At 46.3% G+C, this 10,981-nt stretch overlaps 1 protein-coding gene across 3 annotated transcripts in view; it reads left to right on the top strand.

The window, feature by feature from the left end:
- The first annotated feature begins 322 nt into the window (after positions 1-322).
- The window catches only part of stard3 (StAR related lipid transfer domain containing 3), a 39,639-nt gene continuing 28,980 nt past the window's right edge, over positions 323-10,981 (top strand). The window contains exons 1-4 of one of the 3 annotated variants that reach the window (XM_078224278.1): positions 323-462; positions 4,037-4,281; positions 9,004-9,081; positions 9,178-9,255. In XM_078224278.1, coding sequence (XP_078080404.1) covers positions 4,087-4,281; positions 9,004-9,081; positions 9,178-9,255 — 351 coding nt within the window. In that variant the 5' untranslated portion in view covers positions 323-462; positions 4,037-4,086. Of the gene's footprint in view, positions 463-634; positions 838-4,036; positions 4,282-9,003; positions 9,082-9,177; positions 9,256-10,981 lie in introns of those variants that run through there. The other 2 variants (XM_078224281.1, XM_078224280.1) reach the window with 2 other exon arrangements.

Below are 10,981 nucleotides of genomic sequence, written 5' to 3'. Positions count from 1 at the left end.
GGCAAGAAGTAGGGGTGTGGGAATGGCCTTGGCGAAATGTTCGTCTTCATCAATGACATGTTGAAGGCTCCGGAGGAGATGCTGTAGGGGACGTACTGGACGACGAAGGGTACTCTGTCCACCGTGTCCCTGTCCAGTCAGGAAGTTGATCTTTCTCTACACCCTAGCTATGACTGTAACACTACATTCTGCACTCTCTCTCCTTTCCTTCTCTATGAACGGTATGCTTTGTCTGTACAGCGCGCAAGAAACAATATTTTTCACTGTATGTTAATACATGTGACAATAATAAATCAAATCAAAGTGGCTGCTGCCGGAAGCTGGCCGGGGGATGGTTATGGAGGTAACACCTCTGTGAATCCGCTCTATCCGCACCGTGAGCGGTCCGCATGGATCGGCTTCCGGGTGAGTCGCTAGCTTGGGTTCCGGGGTAGGAACGCGGACTGGAGCCGCAGGAATGAGGTAAGGAAATCCGACGGGCGGTGAGGCGAGGCCCCGGTCCCGGGGGGAGCGGTGAGGTGAGGAGAGGCCCCGGTCCCGGGGGGAGCGGTGAGGAGAGGCCCCGGTCCCGGGGGGGAGCGGTGAGGAGAGGCCCCGGGCCCGGGGGGGAGCGGTGAGGAGAGGCCCCGGGCCCGGGGGGAGCGGTGAGGAGAGGCCCCGGTCCCGGGGGGGGGAGCGGTGAGGAGAGGCCCCGGTCCCGGGGGGAGCGGTGAGGAGAGGAGCGGTGAGGAGAGGCCCCGGTCCCTGGTCTCGGCCCCGGGCGGCCCAGGGGTTTGAGCCGGGGCTGTGTGGCCTCTGTTCCCGGGCCGGCCTGGGGGGCTGCTCTGGCGGGTTGAGGTGAGGGATTCGATGGGGATGATGGAAATATTTCCGGGACAAAGGGGCAGAAGCTCCGCCTGAGAGTCAGAGCTGGCGGCAGGAGGTCTTTCCCCACAGAGAGGGAGCAGCAATCTGGAACATTCTCTCCTGCCCGGCCTGGGGCTCAGTTAAACATTCCTGGGGTACTGAGGGGTTTGGGGTAAAGGGACAGATCAGCCTGGCTGGAGGGGCTGAATGGCCAGAGAGGAACATGGACACTGGGACCAGGCTCTGATTGGGAAACTCTTCCCTTTGACTCGCCATTTTAGAAATGATTCCAGATCAAATCTTGAGCTGTTTGTGGTTTCTGAGCTGATAGTTTCCGCTCCCTGGAGTTTGCTGCCAAACTCGTGATTCCTCAGGAGGGAAAAGTGTTAGTTCCCCGGCTGGACTAAGGGGCGAGACTTGCATTAAGTCGATCTTTCTCTGCACCCTAGCTATGCCTAACTCTACGTTCTGCACCCTCTCCTTTCCTTCTCTATGAACGGTATGCTTTGTCTAGCGCTCAAGAAACAATACTTTTCACTGTATGTTAATACATGTGACAATAATAAATCAAATCAAAGGTGGCAGCCACTCAGAATTTGAAATGAAAGCATGCCAATGTAAAGAAGCAAAGGGCTGGTCCGGTAGCTACAGAGTTTAAACTGTGCCAGAATCTTTGTGCAGGTTGTGCACAGACAGCGGTGTTGGTACCCTGCGCCTGTGTTTGCCCTCAGGTTCACTGTCTGAGCTCACAGTTATTGTTACTCAGAGAAGCTGCTAACCGGTGGCCTTGGGTTTATAAAGGTGATCCATCCAGCACCATCCCATGCCAAGCTCAAAGTGTCTACTGGCACTGCAGCACCAGAACAGGCTGTCCACAAGATTAGGACTTATGAGACTGCCTCCTGGATTGTGATAAACTGGGCAAAACCACAGTTACCAGTCCTTTCTGCCTTCATTAACCTGTGTGACCTGCTTTGTATTTTGATGTCCTTGCACCAGATTGGTATTGCTTCAGTTTCTGTTCGTGTAATCTGCTGTATAGTATGTGTGAGCAGGTATTTCCATGTAAAGAAACTTAAAGAGAATTTGCTCAACATACATTCTAGAACATGGCCCAATCGAATTTTCAACTGATTTATTCATTTAGGGTGGCACAGTGGTGAGCACTGCTGTCTCACAGCGCCAGGGACCCAGATTCAATTCCGGCCTCGGGTCACTGTGTGGAGTCTGCATGTTCTCCCCGTGTCTGCATGGGTTTCCTCCGGGTGTTTCTGTTTCCTCCCACAGTCCAAAGATGTGCGGGTTAGGTTGATTGGCCATGCTAAATTGCCCATAGTGTCAGGGGGATTAGGCAGGGTAAATGTGTGGGGTTACGGGAATAGGGCCTGGGTGGGATTGTGGTCGGTACAGACTCGATGGGCCGAATTGCCTCCTTCTGCACTGTAGGGATTGTATGAGATTTATTTAAATAATGTCTTTTTCATTATTCTCACAACACTTAACTGCTTGTGTGAATTCGAGTGAGTCCCCATTTCACATTTGCTTGCCCATGATATATCCCAATCATGGGATTTGATTTATCATTGTCACACGTATTAGTGTGCAATGAAAAGTAATGTTTCTTACGCACTATACAGACAAAGCATACCATTCATAGAGAAGGAAACGAGAGAGTGCAGAATGTAATGTTACAGTCATAGCTAGGGTGTAGAAAAAGATCAACTTTAATACAAGGTAGGTCTGTTCAAAAGTCTGATGGCAGCAGGGAAGAAGCTGTTCTTGAGTCAGTTGGTACGTGACCTCAGACTTTTGTATCTTTTTCTCAACGGAAGAAGGTGGAAGAGAGAATGTCAGCGGTGTGTGGAGTCCTTGATTATGCTGGCTGCTTTTCCAAGGCAGCGGGAAGTATAGCCAGAGTCAATGGATGGGAGGCTGGTTTGCGTGATGGACTGGGTTTCGTTCACGACCCTTTGTAGTTTCTTGCGGTCTTGGGCAGAGCAGGAACCATACCAAGCTGTGATACATTTTTAAAAATGTATTTATTTATTAGTTACAAGTAAGGCTTGCATTAACACTGCAATGAAGTTACTGTGAAATTCCAGAAAGAATGCTTTCTATGGTGCATCTGTAAAAGTTGGTGAAAGTCTTAACGGACATGCCAAATTTCCTTCGTCTTCTGAGAAAGTAGAAGCGTTGGTGGGGCTTTCTTAACTATAGTGTTGGCATGGGGGGGACCAGAACAGTTGTTGGTGACCTGGACACCTAGAAACCTGAAGCTCTCGACCCTTTCTACTTTGTCCCCATTGATGTAGACGGGCATGTTCTCCACTATGTTTCATGAAGTTGATGACTGTCTCCTTCGTTAGTGGGCAGGGTTTTTAACTTTTTATTAATCAAGTTTAATTGTATGTGGTTGGTGGGCATTAACTGGCAAAGTACTTGAGTCCAATAAATAGACACGGAAAGTGTGGTTGTTGGATTAAGATTGATATGCTTGGAATGGATGACTATAAATATATATAAAGGTGTGTAAAAACTTGACCCAGATCTATCCTTCACCAGCTGGCTTTCTGGAGTAGAACGCAGGATGTGTTGGTGGTGGGGGAGGCGCCCATCTTGTCAGGCATTTCTTTGTCTTCCTTCAGAATATATTTACTTGTTGGGATGTGGTTTTGTGGGACGGTGCTCAATTTTACCCAAGGTGCCATTTCCTATGAGAGTTCGACAATATACACAGGCTATCCAGCAGTATAGGGCATCACAGCAACCAAACTGATCCAAACACCGATTGGTTGTTTAGTCTCACTGCTTTTGACACATCAACCTCTGACCAACTAACGTCACAAACTGCGGGTAAAAACTGCGAACTGGTGGGACTGCGTGCGTCAGTAAAACACTGAGCAGTGAATTCATCAATTGAGACCATTCTGCTGATTGTCTGATACGGGTATTTATAAAGTACCTGACTTGGGGGGAAGAGTCCGAAATTGTTTCAGCTAATTAATTAGTTTTGAAGTACAATGATTGTAGATCAGGCAGCGAGAGAACCCTGTGTGGGTTTGGGCCACGTCCGGGTGAATAGTGAACCCTGATTTTGAAGTTGGACAGTGATTGATTATCCCCAGCAGTTTGATTGATTCCCTCTCAGTCTGCGTCTCTCCAGTTCTCACTCTTGTTGTTTGCTCTGCAGAGTTGTCTTTGACTAAGGGACCTGATGTCTGATAGCGAGGAGAACACAGGATGGAGGGGCTGGAACAGTGTCTCCCAACCATTGCTTCAATCAATACATCGTACTCTCAGAGCCAGTCTAGGCTGCCAGCTCAATGCCAGTCACTCGAGGAGAAGAAGGCAATCTCTGATGTCCGCAGGACTTTCTGTCTCTTTGTAACCTTTGACCTGTTGTTTGTTTCCCTCCTGTGGATTATCGAGTTGAATGTGAGTCTTTTGGTTTTAGCACAGACTCCAGAACAGGAACTGAAACTGGTGTTGGTTTCACAAACAGTGACTGCAAATAGCGTTCAGGCAGCTAATTTCTCTATTTCAAAAATGAACCTTGTGAATTCATCACACCCTCTAACTGTACAGAGTCACTGTTTATTCAGGGTAAGGGTCACTCACTGTAACTATACAGAGTCACTGTTTATTCAGGGTAAGGATCACTCACTGTGTAACTGTACAGAGTCACTGTTTATTCAGGGTAAGGATCATTCACTGTGTAACTGTACAGAGTCACTGTTTATTCAGGGTAAGGGTCATTCACTGTGTAACTGTACAGAGTCACTGTTTATTCAGGGTAAGGATCACTCACTGTGTAACTGTACAGAGTCACTGTTTATTCAGGGTAAGGATCTCTCACTGTGTAACTATACAGAGTCACTGTTTATTCAGCAGGGTAAGGATCACTCACTGTGTAACTGTACAGAGTCACTGTTTATTCAGGGTAAGGATCTCTCACTGTGTAACTATACAGAGTCACTGTTTATTCAGCAGGGTAAGGATCACTCACTGTGTAACTGTACAGAGTCACTGTTTATTCAGGGTAAGGGTCACTCACTGTGTAACTGTACAGAGTCACTGTTTATTCGGGGTAAGGGTCACTCACTGTGTAACTGTACAGAGTCACTGTTTATTCAGGGTAAGGATCACTCACTGTGTAACTGTACAGAGTCACTGTTTATTCAGGGTAAAGATCTCTCACTGTGTAACTGTACAGAGTCACTGTTTATTCAGGGTAAGGGTCACTCACTGTGTAACTGTACAGAGTCACTGTTTATTCAGGGTAAGGATCACTCACTGTGTAACTGTACAGAGTCACTGTTTATTCAGGGTAAGGATCGCTCACTGTGTAACTGTACAGAGACACTGTTTATTCAGCAGAGTAATGATTAATCATAAGCTGTTCATATAACATTATTAAGAAGCAGCATTTTAAAGCAACTGTCTGTGAATTAATACTCAGGACTCATTGCTGTGATCCTTTGGACTGAATTGTAGATCTGAGTTATGTGTGATCACTGGATGGTTTAGCAAGTGTGCGGAAGAATGAAAAATGATTCAGGTCCTGCTCACACAGTGAGCAGCTGAGTCCAGATGCTCTGGGGAGGACATGAAAATGGAACACTTTGTGGAAAATGAGGAAGAAGGTCGGTGCTGAAAAGATTTTCGGGAAGAATCTCACTTAATTCTCTCCTGTCCAAATAGAGTTGTTGAAGGAGTTCTGAGAAAGGCTGGATGATAATAGAGTTCCTGGTCCCTTCCTGGTCAGTTCCTGTTGTAAGAAGTTTAACAACACCAGGTTAAAGTCCAACAGGTTTATTTGGTAGCAAAAGCCACACTTTTCCTGTTCCTGTTGGTCATGACTGATGCTGTTTTACGGCGTTTTGTTGGTTGAGATCAGATGGTCTTGTATTGAGGTGGTTTATTGTTGGACCTGTAGTGGCAGCAAGTTAATAATGACATTGCTGACTGAAGAATGAACATGTCCTTGGCTCTGGACAAAATAGTCCTCAGTTGTCAGACTCAGTAATATCCAATCAGTGTCATTTCAATCGCTGCTCCAAGTCCAGTTCTCGTGTTCTCTCTCTTTGCTTGATTTTTTTTCAGCTGTATTTTTTCTGCTTGATCTCCAGAAATTCCATTACACTATTACACTCTTTAACACTCTATTACACTCTATTACACACTTACTTTCAATGTACTGTCAGCTGGCGTGTCAAGCCATTTCATGGCTGCAGGGGTACATTAGTAACTGCATCTCCATTGTAAAAACTGTTTCCATAACAGCTCAGGCTGTGATGGTTTGGGTTTTGAAACCTTTGATTTGATTTATTATTGTTTCATGTATTATCATACAGTGAAAAGTATTGTTTCTTGCGCGCTACAGACAAAGCATACTGTTCATAGAAAAGGAAAAGAGAGAGTGCAGAATGTAGTGTTACAGTCATAGCTAGGGTGTAGAGAAAGATCAACTTAATACAAAGTAGGTCCATTCAAAAGTCTGATGGCAGCAGGAAAGAAATTGTTCTTGAGTCGGTTGGTACGTATTCTCAGACTTTTGTATCTTTTTTCCGACGGAAGAAGGTTGAAGAGAGAATGTCTGGGGTGTGTGGGGTCCTTAATTATGCTGGCTGCTTTGCCGAGGCAAGAGTGTCAATGGATGGAAGCTGGTTTGAGTGATGGATTGGGCTTCGTTCACGACCTTTGTAGTTTTTTGCGGTCGTGGGCAGAGCAGGAGCCATACCAAGCTGTGATGCAACCAGAAAGAATGCTTTCTATGGTGCATCTGTAAAAGTTGGTGAGTGTCGTAGCGGACATGCCAAATTTCCTTAGTCTTCTGAGAAAGTAGAGGCGTTGGTGGGCTTTCTTAACTGTGGTGTTGGCATGGGGGGACCAGGACAGGTTGGTGATCTGGACACCTAGAAACTTGAAGCTCTTGACCATTTTCACTTCGCCCCCATTGATGTAGACAGGGGCATGTCCTCCACTATGCTTCTTGAAGTCGATGACAATCTCCTTCGTTTTGCTGGTCCGCGCAGGATCTGAGTGTTCGTCTGAGTACCCCGTCCAGGCCACTCGCTTTCTGTGGGTTGACTTTCGAGAAGGCTGATCAGACGTCTGCGCTGGTAACCTCGGATACGGGTTCGGCCGAGGCTTCTGGGGTGGATGGAGGGTGTTCTGTGGTTGACCTGTTGCTCAAAATGAGCTCAAGTTGAGCTCATCGGAGAGGGGTGCATTGGTGCCGGCGATTCTACATACCTTCATCTTGTAGGCCGTTATGTCTTGCAAACCTTGCCATAGTCGGTGGGGGTCCATGTAGCTAGTCTGGGACTCTCGCTTGGTTCGGTACCATCTTTTGCCATCTTCGATAGATCTCCTTAGATCATATCTGGATTTCTTGCGTAGGTCAGGGTCGCCTGACTTGAATGCTTCAGGCCTGGACTTCAGCCAGCAGTGGATATCCCTGTTCATCCATGGTTTCCAGTTGGGAAACACATGGATTTGTTTCTTTGTGAAATCTTTGTGTTCCTTCAGTAAACATTTGGGGGTCATTCCTTCTGCTATTTTTAACTATCTTTCAAGGTACAAAACCGTCAGTCAGAAGGCTTTCCAAGCTGAAGTTGCAATTGGAGAACATGTTTTTACTGTACAAAAAAAATCATCTGTCTGACACGAGTGAATAAAATTTTCCAGAAGAGCGTGTCACTAGTGTTTCAGTTCATAATTCAGGAACCAGTGGTCTGTACCAGACCATTGGGCAGCACGGTGGCACAGTGATTAGCACTGCTGCCTCACAGCGCCAGGGACCCGGGTTCAATTCCTGTCTTGGGTCACTGTCTGTGCGGAGTCTGCACATCTTTCGTGTCTGCGTGGGTTTCCTCTGGATGCTCCGGTTTCCTCCCACAGTCTGAAAGACTTGCTGGTTAGGTGCATTGACCCGAACAGGCGCCAGAGTGTGGCAACTAGGGGATTTTCACAGTAACTTTGTTGCAGTGTTAATGTAAGCCTACTTGTGACACTAATAAATTAACATTAAAACTCAGGAGTTGTAAAAATGCCTTCCTTTGTTGACATGGAGAATATTTTGGAAGGTTCCATTGTTGCAGGCTCTATATTTGTAACTTACAGCCTTCCACAAAACCTTTTTCTCTGAACATCTTTTGGGTAAAGCTTGTCTGATGTCTCGGGTCCGATAACCTTTCTTCATCATCAGACTTCGGCGAAGTTTAAAATTTCTCGCTCACTCTCTCCCTCTCCCCCAGTGCATTACTGAGGGAGTGGTAAAGTTTAAAAAAAGGTTTTTTAAATTAGTGTCACAAGTAGGCTTACATTAACACTGCAATGAAGTTACTGTGAAAGTCTTCTAGTCGCCACATTCTGGCGCCTGTTCAGGTACACCTGAGGGAGAATTTAGCATGGCCCAACGCACCTAACCAGCACATCTTTGGACTGTGAAAGGAAACCGGAGCACCCGGAGAAACCCATGCAGACATGGACAGTGACCCAAGCAGGGAATTGAACCCGGGTCCTTGGCACTGTGAGGCAGCAGTGCTGACCACTGTGGTACGCTGTCAGGATATGCTTTCTTTTCAATGAAATGCGAAACGGAGGTTGCATCCTCCTTTTCAGGTGAATGGTAAAGTTCCGGTAGTATATTTGAAGAAGATCTCCTGATATCCTGGCCGATTGTCCTTAATTAAAAAATAAACGGATAATCTGACCATTCCTGTTTGTGGGAGCTTGCAAGTTGGATGTCGCATTTCCAACATGACGTTTCAAAGATATTTCATTGGTTGTAAAGCGCTCTGGAATGTCCTAAGTGTGTGAAAGATGCTGCGTAATTTCAAGTCCTTTCCTTTTAACTTTGCAACATCTGTCACTGAATTTAGGGCCACAATCTTGAGGCTTCTTCACCCACTTCAGTAGCTTGATGAAAGAGCTCTTTCAAATCTCAAAATAATTCAAAATCCCTCTAGTCATTGCTGAATAATAAGCTGATCTCTTTGCCTTCTGACGCAGAGTAAACTGGAGACCAAACAGTCAGCCTCTATCTTTCAGTGAGCAGAGTTCTGAGAGGTTTGGGTAATATCTCTGATGTCTCTGTGTTTCTCTTGGAAACAATACTGACTCTAAAATGTTAATAATTTCTTTGTTTCTCAGACAAATGGTGGCATTGAGAAAAATCTAGAGGATGAAATATTAAATTACGATTTCAAAACTTCATTTTTTGACATATTTGTAAGTAGCGTATTCTATCTATGTAATCAGAATTACACTGTTCTACCATGCTTCACTTTGAACAATTATTCTCCTTTGTGCCTCTGTTTCCTGCAGTCATTGGCTGTGTTTCGGTTTGTGGTATTGCTGCTGGCCTATGCCCTTCTGAGACTCCGTCACTGGTGGGTGATTGCGGTAAGGATCACAGAGAACTTTCACTGCTCATTGTACTGTGTTTGGGGAGGGAAGAGGAACGGGAGTGTTCTGAGCCTGGACTGTTCGAGCTGTGGATCCACTCACACTATTTACAACAGGCCAGTGGGGCAAAGAATTCAGGAGAGGTGCAGAATTCAACTCTGCATAGGCTGAAATAAAAGCAGAATTTGAACTGGGGGAATATGTTTGATAATCTCTGGCCATGTACACATACATGAACTGTTAATCTGTCCCCCGGCGAGAGGTGTTGACCTGCATATTTCTACAGGTTTCTTTTTTATAATTCCATTTTCAGGGTGTGACCTTAACTAAAGAACAAAGAGAAGTGCAACACAGGAACAGGCCTATCGGTCCTCCAAGCCTGTGCTGATCATGATCCCTAACTAAACTACAAAAGAACCTTCCGCCCTTACTCGATCGTTATCCCTCTATTCTCTCCCTGTTCATGGACCCATCCAGATGCCACTTAAATGTTGCTAATGTGCCGGCTTCCGCCACCTCCTCTGGCAGCAAATTCCAGGCACCCACCACTCTCTGCGTGAAAAACGTCCCCCGCACATCTCCCTCAAACTTGTCCCTCTCTCACCTTGAACCTGTGCCCCCTTCCAATTGATACTTCCACCCTGGGTAATAGCATTTTGACTACCCACCCTGTCTATGCTTCTCATAATTTTGTAGACCTCTCTACGGTCTCCCCTCAGCCTCCATCTTTCCAGTGAAAACATTCCTCGGTTATTCAACCTCTCCTCATAGCCAACACCCTCGAGACCAGGCAACATCCTGGTGAAGCTTCTTTGCACTCTCTCCAAAGCTTCCATGTCCTTCTGCCAGTGTGGTGACCAGAACTGCACACAATATTCCAAATGTGGCCTAATCAAGGTTTTATATAGCTGCCACATGATTTGTCGACTCTTATACTCAGTGCCCTGGCCGATGAAGACAAGTATGCCGCCTTAATCATCTTGGCACGGTAGCACAGTGGTTAGCACTGCTGCTTCACAGCTCCAGGGACCTGGGTTCGATTCCCGGCTTGGGTCACTGTCTGTGTGGAGTTTGCACATTCTCCTTGTGTCTGTGTGGGTTTCCTCCGGGTGCTCCGGTTTCCTCCCACAGTCCAAAGATGTGCGGGTTAGGTTGATTGGCCATGCTAAAAATTGCCCCTTAGTGTCCTGGGATCCGTAGATTAGAGGGATTAATGGGTAAAATATGTAGGGATATGGGGATAGGGCCTGGGTGGGATTGTGGTCGGTGCAGACTCGATGGGCCAAATGGCCTCTTTCTGTACTGTAGGGTTTCTATGATTTCTATGATTTGGTGACCTGTGTTGCCACTTTTAGGGAACTGTGGAACTGCACGTCCAGATCCTTCTGTATAGATAGAGTCATAGAGGTTTACAGCATGGAAACAGGCCCTTTGGCCCAACTTGTCCATGCTGCCCTTTTCTTTAAACCCCTAAGCTAATCCCAATTGCCCACATTTGGCCCATATCCTTCTATACCCATCTTACACGTGTAACTGTCTAAATGCTTTTTAAAAGACAAAATTGTACCCGCCTCTACTGCTACCTCTGGCAGCTTGTTCCAGACACTCACCACCCTCTGTGTGAAAAAAATGCCCCTCTGGACACTTTTGTATAGAACATAGAACATAGAACATTACAGCGCAGAACAGGCCCTTCGGCCCACGATGTTGCACCGACCAGTTT

Source organism: Mustelus asterias, chromosome 11 (genome assembly GCF_964213995.1).
Source record: "Mustelus asterias chromosome 11, sMusAst1.hap1.1, whole genome shotgun sequence".
Classification (NCBI taxonomy): Eukaryota; Metazoa; Chordata; class Chondrichthyes; order Carcharhiniformes; family Triakidae; genus Mustelus; species Mustelus asterias.
Note: the sequence above shows the minus strand (reverse complement) of the source record. Positions and strands in the feature narration are given on the sequence as shown.